At 40.9% G+C, this 21,839-nt stretch overlaps 1 protein-coding gene across 2 annotated transcripts in view; it reads right to left on the bottom strand.

Annotated features, from left to right (window-relative positions):
• otop1 (otopetrin 1) overlaps positions 1-15,940 on the bottom strand; it is a 34,031-nt gene extending 18,091 nt beyond the window's left edge. The window contains exons 1-5 of one of the 2 annotated variants that reach the window (XM_059964832.1): positions 14,858-15,940; positions 10,174-10,564; positions 9,541-9,677; positions 9,395-9,453; positions 4,148-4,278 (exon numbers count right to left, since the gene is read on the bottom strand). In XM_059964832.1, the coding sequence (XP_059820815.1) occupies positions 4,148-4,278; positions 9,395-9,453; positions 9,541-9,677; positions 10,174-10,534 (688 nt within the window). In that variant the 5' untranslated portion in view covers positions 10,535-10,564; positions 14,858-15,940. The other variant, XM_059964831.1, reaches the window with a different exon arrangement.
• Between the last annotated feature and the right edge of the window lie 5,899 nt (positions 15,941-21,839).

A 21,839-nucleotide genomic window follows, 5' to 3' on the forward strand; every position in this document is an offset into this window, starting at 1 on the left:
GAATGGGAAAGGTGTAGTTACACTTACAGGGGTGTATTATAGACCGCCTAATGGGGAGCAAGAATTGGAGGAGCAAATTTGCAAGGAGAATAGCAGATAATTGTAGTAAGCACAGGGTTGTGATTGTGGGAGATTTTAAATTTTCCACACATAGACTGGGAAGCCCATGTTGTAAAAGGGATGGATGGTTTGGAGTTTGTAAAAATGTGTGCAGGATAGTTTTTTGCAGCAATACATAGAGGAACCAACCAGAGAAGGGGCAGTGTTGGATCTCCTGTTAGGGAATGAGATTGGTCAGGTGACGGAAGTACGTGTTGGGGAGCACTTTGATCACAGTGATCACAATGCCATTAGATTCAATATAATTATGGAGAAGGCTAGGACTGGACCCAGGGTTGAGATTTTTGATAGGAGAAAGGCTAACTTTGAAGAGATGCGAAAGGATTTAGGAGGAGTGGATTGGGACAATTTGTTTTATGGGAAGGATGTAATAGAGAAATGGCAGTCATTTAAAGGTGAAATTTTGAGGGTACAAATCTTTATGTTCCTGTTAGGTTGAAAGGAAAGGTTAAAAGTTTGAGAGATCCATGGTTTTCAAGGGATATTGGAAACTTGGTTAGGAAAAAGAGAGAGATCTACAATAAATACAGGCAGCATGGAGTAAATGAGGTGCTCAAGGAATATAACGAATGTAAGAAGAATCTTAAGAAAGAAATTAGAAAAGCTAAAAGATACAAGGTTGCTTTGGCAAGTAAGGTGAAAATAAATCTGAAGGGTTTCTACAGTTATATTAATAGCAAAAGGATAGTGAGGAATAAAATTGGTCCTTCAGAGAATCAGAGTGGACAGCTATGTGTGGAGCCAAAAGAGATGGGGGACATTTTGAACCATTTCTTTTCTTCCATATTCACTAAGGAGAAGGATATTGAATTGTGCAAGGCAAGGGAAACGATTAGGGAAGTTATGGAAACTAGGACGATTAAAGAGGAGGAAGTACTGGTGCTTTTAAGGAATATAAAAGGGATAAATCTCCGGGTCCCGACAGGATATTCCCTAGGAGCTTGAGGGAGGTTAGTGTAGAAATAGCAGGGGTTCTGACATAAATATTTCAAATGTCATTAGAAACAGGGATGGTGCCGGAGGGTTGGTGTATTGCTCATGTGGTTCCATTGTTTAAAAAGGGTTCTAAGAGTAAACCTAGCAATTATAGGCCTGTCAGTAGTGGGTAAGTTAATGGAAAGTGTTCTTAGAGATGGTATATATAATTATCTGGATAGACAGGGTCTGATTAGGAACAGTTACCATGGATTTGTGCGTGGAAGGTCATGTTTGACAAATCTTATTGAATTTTTTGAAGAGGTTACGAGGAAAGTTGACGAGGGTAAAGCAGTGGATGTTGTCTATGTGGACTTCAGTAAAGCTTTTGGCAAGTTTCCGCACGGAAGTTTAGTTAGGAAGGTTCAATCATTAGGTATTAATATTGAAGTAGTAAAATGGATTCAACAGTGGCTGGATGGGAGACGCCAGAGAGTAGTGGTGGATAACTGTTGGTCAGGTTGGAGGCCCGTGGCTAGTGGTGTGCCTCTGGGATCTGTACTGAGTCCAATGTTATTTGTCATATATATTAATGATCTGGATGATGGGGTGGTAAATTGAATTAGCAAGTATGCAGATGATACTAAGGTAGGTGGTGTTGTGGATAATGAAGCAGGTTTTCAAAGCTTGCAGAGAGATTTAGGCCAGTTAGAAGAGTGGGCTGAACGATGGCAGATGGAGTTTAATGCTGATAAGTGTGAGGTGCTACATTTTGGTAGGAATAATCCAAATAGGGCATACATGGTAAATGGTAGGGCATTGAAAAATGCAGTAGAACAGAGTGATCTAGACATAATGGTGCATAGTTCCCTGAAGGTGGAATCTCATGTGGATAGGGTGGTGAAGAAAGCTTTTGGTATGTTGGCCTTTATAAATCAGAGCATTGAGTATAGGAGTTGGGATGTAATGTTAAAATTGTACAATACATTGGTAAGGCTGAATTTGGAGTATTGTGTACAGTTTCGGTCACCGAATTATAGGAAAGATGTCAATGAAATAGAGGGTACAGAGGAGGTTTATTAGACTGTTACCTGGGTTTCAGAACCAAAGTTACAGGGAAAGGTTGAACAAGTTAGGTCTTTATTCTTTGGAGCATAGAAGGTTGAGGGGGGACTTGATAGAAGTATTTAAAATTATGAGGGGGATATAGAGTTGACGTGGATAGACTTTTTCCATTGAGAGTAGGGGAGATTCAAACAAGAGGACACGAATTGAGAGTTAGTGGGCAAAAGTTTAAGGGTAACACCAGGGGGAATTTCTTTACTCAGAGAGTGGTAGCTGTGTGGAACGAGTTTCCAGTAGAAGTGGTAGAGGCAGGTTCGGTATTGTCATTGAAAGTAAAATTGGATAGGTATATGGACAGGAAAGGAATGAAGGGTCAGTGGGACTAGGTGAGAGTAAGCATTCGGCACGGACTAGAAGGACTGAGATGGCCTGTTTCCGTGCTGCAATTGGTATATGGTTATATTTATATGGCTAAAAAGAGGGAGGTTTTTACTGTGCATAAGTAATGAGGAACTAGTATATCTTGATGATTTACAAGTATAGGAGTGCACTTGAGAGATATTAGAGGATACAAGATTTGGCAGGCAAGATGAAGCAAAATCCCAAGAGATTCTGTAGATGTAACAAGAGTAAAAGGGTGACTATGGAGCAAACAGGATCCCTTAATGATCAACATAACTGACATATATATGGAACCAAAGGAAATGGGAAGGATTTTTAATAATTTTCTCCACATTAAAACCAGAAGAAAAAGTAAGTTAAAAGGAATAGGGAAGTGAATGATGTCTTGGATCACATTAATTAGTATGGAGGTGGTACTGGAGACCTTGGAGTACATTTGGGTGGATAAATCCCCAGGGCCTGATCTAGTGCATTCTCAGACCCTGTGGGAAGCTGAACAAGAAATTGTGGACACCTTGCAGAACTTTGGCTTCACCTCTGGCCACAGGTGATGATCCTGAGGACTGGAGAGTCGTTAATATGGTAATATTGTTTTAAAAAAAAGGTAGCAAAAGCAAACCAGGAAACTACAACCCACTGAGCCTCTCATTGCTGGTAGGTAAATTGCTTGAGGGGACTCTGAAGGACAAGATGTACTAACATTTAGAGAGACAAGGTCTGATTGGAGACAGCTGACATCCTTTGTGTGGGTACTCACGTCTGAGAAATCTTTTGAAGTTCTTCAAGGAAGTAACCAGTAGGGTAGATCAGTGGATGTTGTCAATGTGGACTGTGGCAGGGCCTTTGACAAAATCTCTCCAGGCAGACTAGTCTGGAAGGTTTGATCATATTGGATCCAGAGGAAGAACATTCATAATTGGCTCAGTGGTAGGAACCAGAAGATGTTTGTCTTGGCTCCTATCATACTGGAGGCCTGTGCCTAGCGATGTGACATGGGGAGCTGGTGCTGAAACCTGTTTGTAATTTACTTAAAACAATTTGGATTTTGATGTAGAAGGCATGGGTGGTAACTTTGCAAATGATACCAAATAAATGGTGTTGTAGGCATTGTAGATAATTATGACAAATTAGAGAACTATCAATCAGCTAGGTACATGACCCAAGGATCGGCTTTCAATCCAGAGGAGGCACACTGCATTTTGAGTTGGACTTGTACAGTGAATGGTAGGCTCCTGGGCAGTTTATGAAACAGAAGGCCATAGGATTGCCATTGCAATCTAGACTGAAAGCCATTTGCCAATCCTGAGCCACATACCTAGCCCACTGAAATTCCCCTATTAAATTTTCATAGTTATTAATTTCTACATAGAAGAATAGAGTACAAGATACAAGTCAAAAAAGATAAAATATTACCAAATACATTATATTGGAATCACATCCTTTCAAACCAAATGTAAGGTCTCAACCCGAAACTTCAACTGTTCTTCTCCCTCCACAGGTGCTGCCTGATCCTCTAAAAGATTGTTTTTTTTGTCCTGTCAGTGTGCATTTGTTAATTCAAATACTTCTACACATGGTTAAGAAATATCCTCTCTAAATTTCATTTCCCTTGTTCTGGAGTTTAAATTCACTGAAAATTTCTTACCCACAGATATGTTGATAACTCCAAATGTGGCCAGTCGTTTTTTGTGATCATTCAACTGATGTTCAGATTCAGCAACAATACCATTCACCCACAATAACAGATTTGTGAAGACAGCATGAATCATCCCAAATCTAATGAAAAGACACATCTTGTAAGGCACACAGAATGTAGTAAATAAATTAAAATTAGAAATTTTACAGTGGAAAACATTGAAATCATGAAGTTGCAAAAATTCAAAAAAGTTTCTAAAGTCAGTCCAGTCGATTAGTTTCACAAGGCATTTCAAAGGAAATGCTCACTTAATATGTTCAAAAATTTTGGATTACTATACCAAGGACAGTGTCTAAAATAAAACAATTACAGCTAGAAAATACAACTCTTACAATTCCAAAGTTTAATTTTAATTTTAGCATCAGAATCAGTTCTAAATTTCCTTCAAGATACTGCACTAACATTGTTTGACAAATGCATTTTCTCCTCAGACAACTACAGAATAAGACTAACAGCCAAAATCAAACAATAAAGCAAAGTCTATTGCCATAACATAAAGGAGAATATTAGATCACATGACCACAAGACCAAGGCCATTCAGCCCATCCAATCTGCTCTGCCATTTCATCATGGTGATTCCGGATCCCACACAACCCCATACACCTGCCCTCTCACCATATCCTTTGAGGCCCTGACCAAGCTGGAAACTATCATTAACACTTTTAATATACCTATGGACTTGGCCTCTACTGCAGTCTGTGGCAGGGAATTCCACAGATCCACCACTCTGACTAAAAAATTCCTCCTTACTTCTGTTCTAAAGGTCACCCTTCAATTTTGAGGTTGCATCCTGTAGTTCTGGATATCCCCACCAGGGGAAATATCCTCTTCGCATCCAGCATTTCAATCCAATCCAATCCTTTCAACATTCAGTAGGTTTCAATGAGATCCCCCAGCATTCTTCTGTATTCTAGTGAGTACAGTCACAAAGCTGCCAAACACTCCTACGTTAACCCCTTCATTCCTGGAATCATCCTCATGAAACTTCTCTGGGCTCTGTCCAATGACAATGCATACTTCCTGAGGTAAGGGGGCCAGAACTATTGGCAATACTCCATGTAGCCTTACTACTGTCTTACAAAGCTTCAGCATCATCTCCTGGTTTTCATATTCTCGTCCCCTTTAAATAAATGCCAACATTGCATTTGCTTCCTTTACCACAGACTTAACCTGTAAATTAACCTTCCGGGAGTCTTGTACAAGGAACCCCCAAGAGCCTCTGTACCTCTGTTGTTTGACATTCTCCCCATTTAGATAATAATCTACACTATTGTTCCTTTTCCAAAAATCATACATTTTCCAACAACGTATTCCATCTGCCACTTTTTTTGCCCATTCTTCCAATTTGTCTATGTCCTGCTGCAATCGCATTGCTTCCTCAGCACTAATACACCTCTACCCATCTTCGTATCATCTGAAAACTTTGCCAAAAAGCCATCAATTCCAGCATCTAAATCATTGACAAACAATGTGAAAAGTAGCAGTCCCAATACTAACCCGAGGAACACTAGTCACCAGCAGCAAACCAGAAAAGGCCCCCTTTATTCCCTCTCACTGCCTCCTGCCTGGCAGCCATTCCTCTATCCATGCCTGTATCTTTCCTGTAATGCCATAGGATTTTATATTGATAAGCAGCCTCATGTGAGGCACCTTATCAAATGCCTTCTGAAAATCTAAGTAAATGACATGCACTGCCTCTCCTTTGTCCACCCTGCTTGTTATTTCCTTGAATTCTAACAGATTTGTCAGGCAAGATATTTCTTTATAGAAACCACGGCAGCTTTGAGTTACTTTATCATTAGTCTTTAGGTATCCTGAAACCCCATCCTCAATTACAGACTCCAACAGTTTCCCAACCACTGAGGTTAGGCTAACTGCCCAATAATTTCCTTTCTTTTGCCTTCCTCCCTTCTTAAAGAGTGGAGTGACATTTACAATCTTCTAGTTCTCCAGGACCATGCCTGAATTAAGTGATTCTTGAAAGATAATGACCAATGCATCCATTATCTTTTCAGTAACCCCTCTCAGAACTCTGGGATGTAGTCCATCTGGTCCAGGTGTCTTAGCAACCTTTGAGTTTGCCTAGCACTTTTTCCCCCAATGGCACTCATTCCTACTCCCTGACACTCAGACCACTGGCACACAGCTAGTGTCCTCTGCAGTGAATTCTGATGCAATGTACCCATTAAGTTCATCTGCCAATTCTTTGTCCTCCATTACTGCCTCACCAGCATCATTCTCCAATGGTCCAATATCAATTCTCACCTCCCTTTAACTCTTTATTTAATGAAAAATAAACAGATTCTGCATGATATTATTGGCTAGTTTCACCTCATTTCATCTTTTCCCTTATTGTAGCTTTTTCAGTTGTCTTTTGATGGATTTTAAAAACTTCCCAATCATCCAACTTCCCACTTACTCTTGCTAATTTATATGCCTTTTCCTTGGGTTTTATGCAGTCCTAACTTCCATGTTTGCGTACCCTTGCCATTTGAGAACAACTGCTGTCAGACATATCAATCTTGTGCCTGGTGAACTATTCTCAGAAACCTCAGCCACATTCTGCTGTCATCCCTGCCAGTATCCTCCTCCAATCCACCTGGGCAAGCTCCTCTCTCATGCCTCTGTATTTGTTTATTCTATTACGATATTGATACATGTGAGTTATGCTTCTCCCTCTCAAATTGCAGTACGAATTCAATCATATTATGCCACCAAAGGGTTCCTTTATGTTAAATTCCCTAATTAGATCTAAGATTGTAACAAAACTCCCTGTCACTTAAACAGAAGATGCATGGAGTGCAGAAAGCTAACCGGTATGCACAACAGGAAAAGGGATCGGACCAGTTAATGTCAGCAGTATACCCAGAATTCTCTACTAACTTCATACACAACCAGAACACTGAAAAACCATACAACTTGATCTTTTGGGGCAACAATGGAACAATTTGGTAAGAAAGAAAACCGATGAATATTGGCAAAGAGACAGGAAAACTGTGGGCAATTTAAGAAAATTAGGAATAAAAGTGTAATAGGACTTTTTCTGTAATAGGTTTTTTCTGATATAGATTGGAATACTGAAGGCTTATTGAGCCAAGTGGGAAATCCAGAAATGTGCATGCCAAATCATTTAATCTGTGCTTCCAGTGCAATGATGAATCTAGTCCTGGGGAATGACGTGGAGCAGGTTTCAATACAGATTGGGATAGCAAAGGCATATTGCGCAAAGCAGGAAATCCAGAAAAGTGTCTATTAAATCATTTAATCAGTGCTTCCTGTGCAACGATGAATCTAGTCCTGGGGAATGATGTGGAACATGTTTCCATGGGAATGTATTTGGAAATCTGTTTCAGAATATCCATGGGAAAAGACAATATACAAACAAGCAGAAGTGGGTGCCACAGCAGTGCAGCAGTTCGTGCAACTCTATACAGCTCAGGGTAATTCTGAGTTTGGAGTTTAATTCCGGTGCTGTTCTGGACGGAGCCTCTGCATGTCTTCCCTATGGAATGTGTGAATTTTCCCAGATGCTCTGATTTCCTCCTGCAGTCCAGAGACATACTGGGTAGGTCAATTGGTCATTGCAAATTGTCCTGTGTTAATCCTGTTTGTCAGGGGTTGTTGGGGCAGTGTAACTCAAAGGGCCAGAAAGCTCCACTCTCTGTAATGAGTGTTACTTTGGAAATTGAATAAATATGCTCATGAAATCTAAACAGATTGTACACCAAAAATGTAAGGGTTAAAATAAATTGAAAGGAAGACAACAAGTGACAGCAGGAAGATACAGACTTATGGAACAGATTAAAATATGGGAATAAAAGGGACAAAGATTGTGCAAACCTAGACAATAGCTGACATTGAAAAAATTGCAGTTCCTATTTAAGATAAATAGTAATCAAATTCTGGTTGCAGGGTGGAGATGCATCTCTACCAAAGGAGGTGCAAGGTGCTCTTTCCCTCCGCTAGCCTGCAGGTCACCATTGGACAAAGTAGCAATGCCCCCCCCCCCCCACCTCAGGCTCATGTGTCACCTTGGGAGCAGGTGGTGGATGGTCGTATGAGCAGCTGATGCATATCACAAGTCCTGGTTATGTGACAACTGCCACCAAGCAGGTCATCTCTGAGAGTATTGATAATGGTTGGGATCACCGTCATGTAAAGACTGCCCAGAGAAGGCAATGGCAGACCACTTGTGTAGAAAATTTTGCCAATAATAGTCATGGTCATGGATAGAGAAAAGAACAACAGTGTGAAGGGGGTCTTCCTCAAAGCCACAGATTGTAGACAGATGGAAGATCATGATCACTCACATCATGTGACACAGCACATAATAATGATGAGTAATCAAAGATTAAAATATGAATCTTTGCAAGCCAAGGTCATTGGAGTACCTTCTCCTTAGCAAAACAGGAGAAGAGAAAGCAGTGACAACATTCCAATAATACATATACAGGATGTACTTGGAAACTGTGAACTTAAAAAAGCCACCTCACCCAAAGGGGGTGTATTCTATGTTACTGGAAGAAATGAAGATGGAAATTGTGGCGATCAACTACAATCTACCAGCTCTATTTTGGTGTAGTTGTATTTCCTGAAGACTAGGTTAATCTACACTTTCCCTCTTACATAGTGCTCCACTTTATTACAATCCATGTGCCCAAGTGTTTCTTAAATACCCCGACAGTATCTACCTCTACACCCATGCACCCTCCATTGTGTAAAAAAAAAGTCTCTGTCATCCCTCCAGTTTCCTCTAATCTTAAAGACCATGCTCCCTAGAATTACCCATTCCTGCCCTGGGGAATATGGTCCATGCATATGCACTTGACCTATGCATCTTGTATACCTCTATTAAGTCACCTCTCACCCTTCTCTCCAAAGAGAAAGAGTCCTAGCTTGCTCAACCCATGCTCATTAAAACATGTTCTCTAATCCAGGCAGCATCCTGGTAACCCTCCCCTGCAGCCTCTTCACATCTTTCCTGTAGAGGTAACTAGAACTGAACTAGTGTTGTGTAACCAGGTACTAACAGAGCTGCGACTTTACCTTGTGTTATGTTGATACATGTTAAGCAAGTTATTCTGCCATAATCATTGCACAATCACATCCTTAAAATGTTCTGACATTTAAATTCATTCGTTTGATACAATAGACTGAAGAAACGTTATCCTGTTTGGAATATGGTACATACTTTACCTTTCAATAATCTGAAAAGTTTGAATGACATCCTTTGCATGAAACCAAAGGAAATATACCTGAAAATAAATTATATTTTTAATATGTACTGCATACTTATTCTTCTATGATAACACAAATTAAAAATCAAATGCATATAAACATGCCTGAGAGATTGTGTGTACTGCGTGAATCACGGGAAAGGCACCACTGGCGTCTGTTAGACAACTTGAATATCCAACATAGTATCCAATTTTCAACATATCCAGAACTAAACTCAAGATGGCAAACAAGATTAAACCACCTGGGAACCAAACGCAATAAAAGTTAATTCCTAAAGAAATAAAAACAGGTCTTAAATTATATTAATTGAATTTTCTTACAACTTGTTCCAACGACTTCATATCTGACGTACTGTAAAACTTTGTTACTTTGAGCAACGTCGAGTTGGCATTGACCCTATGCACTGAGCGAGTTATGAGCATCGTTACAATGATAAACTGCTCAACTTATCGCACGCTGTAACACTGCAGTTGATGATACTAAAACTATCGTGTCAGTTCTGCCGCTTAACGAAAGTGCACAAGGCACGAAAGCTCAACCTGCGATAGAGAGGTGCTCAACAGGTCGGGTAACGGCGCGGTGCCGTTATAAACACAAATCTAAACAAATTTCACATACTTTCCAAGGTGACAGGGCTAAACTCTTTTCAACTATGGCAATATGAACATAGAGAACAATAAAGCTCCCAGTGTACACCCGAATTCCCCGCTAACGCCCCTTCCACCCTGACAACTTACCTCTGAGCCACCCTGGCCCGGCGTGGTCATCTTTATCGATGGCCAACCCTCTCCTTTCGTGCCGCTTCACGAAGTACCAGAACATCCACACTAGCTGCATCGCCATGAGGGTGCTGAGATAGGCCAAGATGTGTTCCTGCGTCGCACCGGCTTTCTGCGACGCCTCTGCCACCGTTAGGACCAAACCCAGGGCAAAAACATTGATGCCGTACTGAGCGCTCGGGGTGACTGCATTATTCGGGAGGTATTTATCTGTCAGGTCGCTGGGGCTGGGGAGTCTCTCTTGCTCTTTCAGCGCCCTGCACTTGTCGGAGTTCGGCTTGCTGCCTCTGTAAACTTCCAGGCTGCATTCGTCGTCCATTGCCACTTGTCATCTAGCTCAGCGAGTAAACTTAGAAATGGTAAAGAAAAGCCCGTTTTAAGAAAACTCTCATTAATGTCCCCGCCCCCTGATTGTAGATCAGACAGGTGGGAAGGAAGTTTCACCCTTGATGGTTTCTTCAGTTAACAGGCAGGTGGAGTTACAACCGGACAGCTTCAACAGATCAATAACTTTTAATTTGATAAACATTGAAAACGTAAGTTAAATTCATCAATTTTCATGGGTTTTATTTTATTCTACACATTCATTTAGGTATTTTATACTCCTCCGGAGGGTTTGTAATTAATAACAAATGTTCGTGAATAAATCTCCACCAATATTTTCACCTCGCCTCTCCTCTGCAAACGTACGTCATACTAAGGCAAAAAAAAACACACTATATTGTAAACAGAAGAATTTCTGCAGATGCTGGAAATCTGCTATGACTCTTAACGTACTTTGAATGCAGAGCAACACCCAATGCTTGTCTGCAAAGGTGTAGAGTTAATAGATCTTTTTATACACAGATTTGATGCGTCATAATGAATCAGGCTAACATCTCGTTTCCTTTCAGCCAGTTTCTCAGATGTTCGGTCCGAGTTGGCCGGCGATTCTTCTGCTTCCTTTCGTGTCTACATGGTCTTGCGGGACTGGACCAGGTTTATCTATTTAGCATTAAATTAATGGCTAATCAATTGCAGAAAACTTGATTAGAATAAAAACAATTTGTGTGTTGTCGTTTTCTGCAAACTGCAGTCTTTATGACGAACTGTACACTCACGGTGTAAGGGTATGGCAAGGCTGTGAATATATTTTTGTTAGTTATTATAGCGTAGTGATTCTCAACACTTTTCTGCTCCTAACCCACTTGTGACTTTCATTTACCTCCATGATATCACCCTCCACGGTCTGGTTAGTTGCTAAAGTTTTTTGTTTGGTCAATTGGCTACCTCCAGATGGTAGCCAAGATGTGGGTTTGAGATTGTAAATAGAGCTGGAAAGGGCATGTAATAAGCGTAATGACACAATCGTAATGGGGGATTTCAATATGCGGTGGGATTGGGAAGATCAGGTTGGTGTTGGATTGCAAGAGAGGGAATTTGTTGAATGCCCATGAGATGGGTTTATATAGCTGCGTGCTTGAGCCTACTCAGGGAAAGGCCATCTTAGATTGGGTGTTGCATAATAACCCAAATCTTATTAGGGAGCTTAATGTAATGGAACCCTTAGGAGACAGTGATCATAATATGAATGAATTCATACTGCAGTTTGAGAGGTAGAAGCATAGGTTACATGTATTAGTATCACAATGAAATAAGGGGAATTACAGAGGCATGAGAGTGGAGCTTGCCCAGGTGGATTGGAAGAGGATACCAGCAAGTGGGAACAAAAGGGGCCTTTTCTAGTTGGCTGCTGGTGACTAGTGGTGTTCCTCAGGGTCAGTATTGAGACCGCTACTTTTCACATTGTTTGTCACTGATTTAGATAATGGAATTAATGACTTTGTGGCAAAGTTTACAGATGATACGAAGATAGGTGGAGGGGTAGGTAGTGTTGAGGAAGCAATGCGATTGCAGCAGGACTTAGACAAATTATCTAATTGGGGAGAAAATTCAAAATCAGAGGTGCAAAGGGACTTAGGAGTCCCTCGTGCAAGACTCCCAGAAGTTTAATTGACAGGTTGAGTCTGTGGTAAAGAAGGCAAATGCAATGTTGGCATTTATTTCAAGGGGAATAGAATAAAAAAACAAGGAGATCATGCTGAGTCTTTGTAAGACACCGATCAGGCTGCAACTGGAGTATCGTTAACAGTTTTGGGCCCCAAATTTCCTAAAGGATGTGTTGTCATTGGAGAGAGTCCAGATGAGGTTCATGAGGATGATTCTGGGAATGAAGGGGTTAACATATGAGGAGTGTTTGGCAGCTTTGGGCCTGTACTCACTGGAATATAAAAGAATGCATGGGGACCTCATTGAAACCTACTGAATGTTGGAAGGACTAGAATAGGCAGGATGTGGAGAGGATGTTTCCTATGGTTTTGCTATCCAGAATCTAGCCTTAAAATTGAGGGGCAACCTTTTAGAACAGAGGCTAGAAGGATTTTTTTTTAGCCAGAGTAGTAAGTTTGTGGAATGCTGTGCCGCAGACTGCACCAAGTCTGTGCATATATTTAAGGAGGAAGTTGTTAGTTTCCTGATCGGTCAGGGTGATATGGTGAGAAGGCAGGTGGGATCAGGGATCAGCCATGATGGAATGGCAGAGCAGACTTGATGGGCTGAATGGCCTAATTCTGCTCCTATGTCTTAATGGTCTATTAAATAGTTAAGTTAAAATAAGTACAGAGAAATTTAAAAAGTAGTGAGGTAGTGTTCATGGGTTCATTGTCCATTCAGAAATCAGATGGCAGTGGAGAAGAAACAGTCCCTGAATTGCTGGGTGTGTGCCTCCAGGCTTCTATACTTCCTTGACAACAGAAACAATGAGAAGAGGGCATGGGCAGGTTCCAAAGAAATACAAAGGTTATTGAATTTGTAGAGGTCAATTCCCAATTACTAACTGGGATTACCTCAGCATTCAAGGCACAGCAGAGCTGTAATTTTTAAGGTGTGTCCAGGAGAGCTTTTGATAGAGTAGGTAGATAAATCAATGAGGAAAAGGCCATTACTGGACCTGCAGCTGCTTATGTGGAAGGAGATAGTGACCATAACTGTCTACTTTCAAGCAATTATGGAAAAGGATAGGAATAGACCTTAAATTGGGGGGGAGTGGGGGGAGAGGAGTGTTACAGGAGGCTTATTTTGTTAACATGGGGGAGAACCTGGCAAAGTTAGACTGGGATTATCTACTTGCTTCTAAGTCCACATCTGAACAGTGGGAAGCATTCAACAGAGTAATAGCACAGTTTGAAGGCTAAATTGGGTAAAAGCCAGCAATAATATGTTTTGGGAACCCTTGGTGTTGGGGGTTATTGATGGTTGGATAAGGAGAAAAAAAAGCAGCATATAACAGGAATATATGTAGGGAAGTGCTTGAAAAGAAAACTAGTATTTTAAATTGTCACTACACACAACCCTGTAAAAGCATCAGCAGCAACTGAACACACCTAGAGTCTAGTTTTGATGTTAGACTCTATTTATTAGTAACTACTTAAAATAGTAACTTAAACCAGGTAAATCAAAAGTTAGCAATGTTATACATATATATGTGTGAAAAAATAGTTCCCAAATTTATTCAAGCTCAGGTGGCAAAAGTTACAGTCTTACAATGGTATTTAAGAAAGTTCAGTTCAGTCCAATCCACGGAATTTGAAGTGAGAGAGAGATATTTGTAATCCAAACAAACAGGTGTCGTCAATCTTCCCGTTGTCCTCCGAATCTTCACACAAAGTGTCACCAACAGTAGCTTATCACAAAGGGGACCATCTTAAAGGGAACCACCACACAGACAAGGGTCAACACACCGGTAGATTCCACAAGGTTACTCCAATCACACACAACATGATAGCCACTTATCCAGTTCCATGACATACGAAATAACTCCCAACAGTGATTTGCCACAGGGGTGCCTTTCTTCAGTGAACTACCACACCCAGACAAAGGGCAAACACACACATGGTATTCACAAAGGTTTCCCCTCACCAGAGAACCCACTCCTGTGGATTAACTATATGACAATCACACTTTCGTTTTTGAATGGAATCAAACTCACCCTTACATGCTACTTGGAGAGAGTCCAAACAGTGATCTCTTTGTCACTAGGTTTCTTCTGTTTCAAACCTTTCTCTCCCCTCCTCTCTGCAAACATCTTCTAGTTGCAGCACTTGTGAGAGTCATTTATCACTACTCTGGATCGATCTCAACTCACCCCTTCTGGGCTACTGAAGGTTTAAACCAGTGACCCTCCTGTCACTGGTTTCTTTCCATGATCGACCAGCTCAACTCTGAGCATGCATTTATGTGTCCTTGTATATTTAAAGCAAGTCACGAGAAACCATAAACATTCATTGTCCATCAAATAACACCACCTCTCTTTGACATAGCAACTCAGAAGCCGAAAGCAGTAGTCAATGTCCTTGAGTCAGTCTCAATCTCTTGGCATCTTAAAGTGACTGTCCACAAAAAAATGAACCCTAGGGGTATATAACACAGCCAAGAAAGCAAAATTTTGATCAAAGAGCAAAATTTTTAACTGTGGTTTAGAGTATAAAGCAATACATATGTGATTAACATTTAGCACATTACAGAAGCATATACAAATTCTAGTTTCTATTCCACTCTTAAACTTAACATCTAGACAGTCAATCTACCATGATATTGTCTTTACCTTTCACATGCTTTGTTACAAAAAAGTCAAATCCTGTAAAACCAAATCCTGTTGTATTCAAAATGGCGTTTGATCAACCATTTTCCCTTTTCCACTTCACAACAGAACAATTAGCCGTCACGTGATCAGCTTGCTTACCTGCAAGGACAGTCTGAACTTTACCCTGGACAGGTGCCAACTCCTCACCAGTATTTTCCAAACTAAGCACATTCGTGGAACTTACTGAAACCGTGTTTACCTTGTAAAAAGTTCCAAAAAAGTCCTTTGTTCCATTTTCAAGATCTTTGGTTCAATACGTTTCCATAGTAACACCTGAAGATGGTCCCTCCTGATCAAAACAACACTTCAAACCCTGTCTCTCCAACCCACAACCTTGAGGTTGTTTATCTTTAAATTCCAAAATAGAACCTCAGATCATTACAGCACAGAAACAGGCCTTTTGGCTGTGCCAAACCACTTTTCTGCTTATCCCACTGACCTGCACCTCGACCATATCCCTCCTTACCCCTCTCATCCATATACCTGTCCAAATTTTTCTTAAATGTTAAAAATGAGCCCACATTTACCACTTCATCTGGCAGTTCATTCCACACTCCCACCACTCTGTGTGCGAAGAAGCCCCCCATAATATTCCCGTTAAACTTTTCCCCCTTCACCCTTAACCCATGTCCTCTGGTTTTTTTTCTCCCCTTACCTCAGTGGAAAAAGCCTACTTGCATTCTCACTATCTATACCCATCATAATTTTATACACCTCGATCAAATCGTCCCTCATGCTCTTACACTCCAGGGAATAAAGTCCTAACTTATTTAACCTTTCTCTGTAACTCAGTTTCTCAAGTCCCGGCAACATCCTTGTAAATTTTCTCTGCACTCTTTCAACCTTATTAATATCCTTCCTGTAATTCTGCACACAAAATTGCATACAAAATATAGTTAAGCAAATCAACATGCACTGTCTCAGCAGATCACTGTTCCTTCAACAAGGTCAAAGGTCTTGAAACCAATCAAGAATTCAATATCACCTTATTCAAAGGTTCAGAAACAATATCTTTCCTAATACCTTCAGTAAAATTTTCCCCACCAGTTTTCATCTCATCACCAGATTTTAGCACACTGTTCAATATATGTGACTGAGAACCCTCAATTTCCACTGGTACCAGGGTTAACCCTTCATTCACTGACACCAATCCACCTGACACAAAAGGACTGAATTCTTTTCCAACCAAATTAGACATCTCAGGCTTTAACGCAGTTTCAACACAATATTCAGCATCCTGCAGATTTACAGATGCTTCAACAACCTGAACACAGGCAATTGGAACTGCCCCCTCTTCCTTGCTTTCATCACTAGTCCCAGCTTCAAATTCCAATTCACCCTGATCATCTCAGCTATTCTCTTGGAAGCTCTCATTCGGGAAAAACTTAACCTTATGGGTTAAAGCATACTCGTCTGCTAACTTAGTAGACTCTGAAAGGGCCACAGCCTCTTTCTCTTCTAAGTATGTCCTTATTTCAGCAGGGATGCATTTTTTAAATTCTTCAACCAAAATCAACTCTTTCAAGTTGTTAAGATCATCATTTACCCCTTCTGAGGTACACCAATGATTGAAGTACACAAACTTCTCATAGGCACTAAACCCATCACCAAGGTCTGGCACTGGACCTTGCTGCAGTCTCTTTATCTTTCCAGCTCAAACTCCCTCTGTCCCTCTCTGTTCGTCAGCCTAATGCTTCTGCTTTTTGGCCTCCTCAGCCTTGAGCTGTTTTACTCGTAACTCAAACTTGAGCTGTTGCTGTCTTCACTTCTCCTCAGCTTTGATCAATTAAGGATTTTCCATCTGATAGTGGTGCTCAAACCCACTAGGTTTACTTTCAGGAAACAACTCCAACTCCTCCACTTTAAACACATCCTCAGATACATAATACTTGGCTATTGTCCTCTGCATCTGTGACCTCCTCATTGTTGATTTCACCTTAGTAAGTCTCAACTTCTTAGCAATACTCAACAACCCAAATCTTCTGGCATCCTCTAATGCCTCAGAGGTTGGCACTTCCAGAAATTTATCAACATCCATTGCTGCTGATATTCCCTCACACAAGTAAACCAAAAGGGATTTCCCCCAAATCAAATTGATATTTGATCACTCAAGAAGCCCCAAAATTTGTCCATATCCTGGACGAGCTCCCAATTATGTTATGTACACGTAACCCTGTAAAAGTATCAGCAGCAACAGAACACACCTTGAGTCTGGCTTTGATGTTAGACTCTATTTATATGTAACTACTTAATATAGTAACTGAAACCAGGTAAATCAAAAGTGTTATGCTTTTACATGTGTGTAAAAATAAAGTTCCCAAAACTTATTCAAGCTCAGGTGGCAAGAGTTACAGTCTTACAATGGTATTTAAAAAAGTTCAGTTCAATTCAATCCACGGAATTTGAAGTGAGAGAGAGATATTTGTAATCCAAACAAACAGGTGTTGTCAATCTTCCCATTGTCCTTCAAATCCTCACACAAAGTGTCACCAACAGTAGCTTATCACAAAGGGGACCATCTTCAAGGGAACCACCACCAAGGCAAGGGTTGACACACCGGTAGATTCCACAAGGTTACTCCAATCACACACAACATGATAGCCACTTATCCAGTTCCATGACATACGAAATAACTCCCAACAGTGATTTGCCACAGGGGTGCCTTTCTTCAGTGAACTACCACACCCAGACAAAGGGCAAACAAACACATGGTATTCACAAAGGTTTCCCCTCACCAGAGAACCCACTCCTGTGGATTAACTATGTGACACACTTCCATATTCAAATGGAATCAAACTCACCCTTACGTGCTACTTGGAGAGAGTCCAAACAGTGATCTCTTTGTCACTAGGTTTCTTCTGTTTCAAACCTTTCTCTCCCCTCCTCTCTGCAAACATCTTCTAGTTGCAGCACTTGTGAGAGTCATTTATCACTACTCTGGATCGATCTCAACTCACCCCTTCTGGGCTACTGAATGTTTAAACCAGCGACCTTTCTGTCTCTGGTTTCTTTCCGTGATCGGCCAGCTTGACTCTTTGCATGTGTCTGTGTGTCCTTGTAAATTCAAAGCAAGCCGCGAGAAACCATAAACATTAATTGTCCATCAAATAACACCACCTCTCTTTGCCATAGCAACTCAGAAGCCGAGAGCAGTAGTCAGTGTCCTTGAGTCAGTCTCACTCTCTTGGTATTCTAAAGTGACAGTCCACAGAAAAAATGAACCCCAGAGGTATATAACAAAATTAATATGTAGATAGTCCAAAAAGAACAGGGGCTGTAAAGACCTGGTGTAGCATAATGATACTGGCCAGTGGATGAGTAATTAGCAAACAGTCACCACAACTCCTTAAGCTTTAAGATTGCTATAAAGGATAAATATGGACCTTGCAGAAAGGTATTAAATCGGAGCAGGACAAATTATGAGAGCTTTAGGCAGGAAATGGAGTTAATTGGGAACTGCTGTTTTTGGCCAAGTCCATATCTGACATGTAGAGGATGTTCATAGACCAACTACACTGAGTATAGGACAGGTGTATTCCAGTCTGGTTAAAGGACAAGGATGGCAGGGTAAAAAAAACCTTGGATATCAAGAGAGGTCATGAATTTAGTCAAGAAGAAAAATGACAAGTATGTAAAGCTTAGAAAGGGAGAATCAAACAGTCTTTCAGGATATAAATAAAGACAAAAATAACCCAAGAAGAGAATTGGGAAAGCCAGGGGCATGAAAAGTCCTTGGCAAGTGTGATTAAAGAGGATCACAAGGCAAGGATTGTAATCCCATTTCATCAAGAGCAATGGGATAGCTAAGGAGAGGGTAGGGTCCTCACTCATTGTAAAAGGGGGGAACATTTGCCTGGATACAGAGATTTGACTGAGATTCTCAATGAGTACTTTACATCAGTATTTACTAAGGAGAAGGATGTGGATGATAGGGAGATCAGTGCTGAGCATATTGATATGCTAGGGCATTTTGAAGTAAAGGAGGAGGTAGTGTTGGGTCTCTTAAAGAGCATCAGTCCCCAGGGCCTGATGGGATATACCCCAGGTTATTGAGAGAGGCTAGAGATGTGCTTGCTGGGGCCTTGATCAACATCTTCATGTCTTCTCTATAAGTGAGGTCCCAGAGGACTGGCAAGTAGCTAATGCTGTTACATTATTCAAGAAGAGAACCAGGGATTATCCTGTTAACAATGGACTAGCACGGGGGTCGGCAACCCGCGGCTCCGGAGCCACATGTGGCTCTTTTACGTCTGTGCTGCGGCTCCCTGTTACTTTGGGAAATAATTGGTTGTGGCGACCCTTTTCCTGGCACATCCGAACCGACTCACAATTAGATAGCCTACGGGGGTTTGCGAGCACAGAGCTTTGGAGCCTCTGCGCCATGGGGGGCAGGTTGAGGGAGGCTTAAAAGTGAGGCTGAAGATTTCGAATAAGGTTTTTTCCTTCGACTGCAGTTACCGACTCCGTGTCGTAATTTTAGCGCTGCGTGTAGCACGCCGCTACATGGTCAGTATTTAATTAAAATGTATTTTATGTTAGTTTGTTAGTTTTTGAAATGTAAATCTAAATTTGAAGATTATGGTGATCTTGTACAATCTAAATAAGATGTTGTGGCGACCCATTTCCTGACACATCCGAACCGGCTCACAATTAGCCAGCGTTCAGGCTAAGGGAGATAGCCTACGGGGGTTTGTGAGTACGTGTCTTTTGCAGCATCCGCGCCCATGGGGGGCGGGTTGAGGGAGGCTTAAAAGCAAGGCTGTTTAGTTCGAATAAAGCTATCTTTGACTGCAGTTTACTGACTGCGTGTAGCAACCGCTACGTGTTTTTATCGCTGGCTGTCCAGAGGGGAGGTGCTGAAACGCTTTGTCGCGTGTCTGGAAGAAGTGAAAACTTTCCTGGGCAGCAAAGGGCTCAACTTTCCTGAGCTGGAACAGCCAGAGTGGCTGGAAAAGCTACACTTCATGGTAGACATGACAGCGCACCTGAACACGCTGAACACAGCTCTTCAACGGGGTAAGGACGTACAGCCCTGCACATGTTGGAGGATGTTTTGGCATTCGAGCGCAAGTTGACGTTGCTTGCCAGAGATTTACAGAAAGGCACATTGTCTCACTTGCCCAATTTGAGAGAGTTCAAACAATGTCACGATATGATAAATTCGGAGTATTTACATTCTGCAATCATCGCAATGCAAACATCGTTTGGGAAACGCTTCTGTGAGTTCAGAGAGGAAAAAAGCACATTATCCTTCCCGGTCACTCCCCTAAGCATCGATCCATCCCTACTGAATACGACTGCATTGTCAGGTGTGAGTCAACCTGAACAAGTATGATAAATATTTTAATTGCCTATTATTTTACGTATATTCATATGTTTTCATTGTTCAGTGAAATAGTCCTTTTATTTTTCAGGCTGACAGCTGGCTGATGTTATTTTTGATTTGCTGCTGGCGGCAAATTTAAGTTTGGCGTTTTTCATAAATACAAGAAGGACTCAAATAGACGTTGAGTATTTTACTTAAAAGTAACCTTTAACCTAACGTCTTTTTTTCGGAGTTCAAAATGTTTCTGTTGCATGCAGAAATGTAATTTCGTTTTCTCTGCAGGAGTTCATCAATTTCATAAATGCAACACATTATAGTTTGTTTATACATAGCATAAAGGCAAAACAAAACGTTGTATGCAGTGTTATTTCATTTTAAATGTCAAACGGGTTTTGCGGCTCCCAGTGTTTTCTTTTCTGTGGGAAACGGGTCCAAGTGGCTCTTTCAGTGGTAAAGGTTGCTGACCCCTGGACTAGCAAGTCTCACGTCAGTGGTAGCAAACCATGGTCTAACTAGGGAGAGCCAGCACGGCTTTGTGCAGGCAAGTTGTGTCTTACTAACATGAGTTTATTGATGAAAGTAGAGCTGCATCTGGAGTATTGCATACAGTTCTAGTTGCCCCATTATAGGAAGGATGTTGAGGCTTTGAAAAAGTTGCAATGGAGGTTTACCAGGATGCTGCCTGGATTAGAAGGTAGGTGCTATAGCATGCGAGGTTGGACAAACTTGGGTTGTCTTCTCCGGAGTGGAGAAGATCTGATAGAGGTTTATAAAGTTATGAGAGGCATAGGTAGATTAAGCACAGTATATCTTCCTTGGAGTTGAACTGTCTAATACCAGAGGGCATGCAGTTAAGGTGAGAAGAGATAATTTCATAAAACATATGAGAACAAGGTTATTACACAGAGAGTGGTGACAGAGGCAGATACAGGAGGGATTTTTAAGAGACATTTAGATAGGCACACGTATGTGAGGGGAATGAAAGGATATCGATATTGTGTATCTTGTGTAAAGGATATAGCTATAGATAAGGGATTTGTTTAGTTGGCCATTTGGCTACTAATTTAATTGGTTTGGCTCAACATTGTGGGCCGGTGGACCTATTCCTGTGTTGCACTCTCACAAAAAAACAGCAGGAAGCAAGGAAAAAATTACCTAAACTGCCTATGAGTATATTAATGACAAAATAATGATCAGGTAAAAAAGAAAAAACAGGCAATAGTGCATGGATTCAGAAGACACAGGTAAGTTCATAAATGAATCTTTTTCATTGACATTCACAAAAAAATAATCTTAGTATTGGAAATTTCATTAAGGGGTAGGTAAAAATCTGTAGTACTCATTAGCAGAGAATAAACTAGAAGTGGATAAATTCAAAGGATCAAAGGGATTACAGGATGTTACAGGAGATAAGGGAAGAAATTGTTCGGGTTTTGGCTGAAAGGTAGTACAGGAAAACCTGGTAAATGTTTAACTGTGAGACTCACAAAAGTAGTGGTAAAGATACAAGAACAAAATTCTTTTTAAATCTTTTATTAATTTTTAAACAAACATAAATGAAACATGAATACAGAGAGTTTGAGAGTACATAGTTAACAGTTTAAATAAACATTCAAA

This window comes from Hypanus sabinus, chromosome 3, assembly GCF_030144855.1.
Source record: "Hypanus sabinus isolate sHypSab1 chromosome 3, sHypSab1.hap1, whole genome shotgun sequence".
NCBI classification, from domain to species: Eukaryota; Metazoa; Chordata; class Chondrichthyes; order Myliobatiformes; family Dasyatidae; genus Hypanus; species Hypanus sabinus.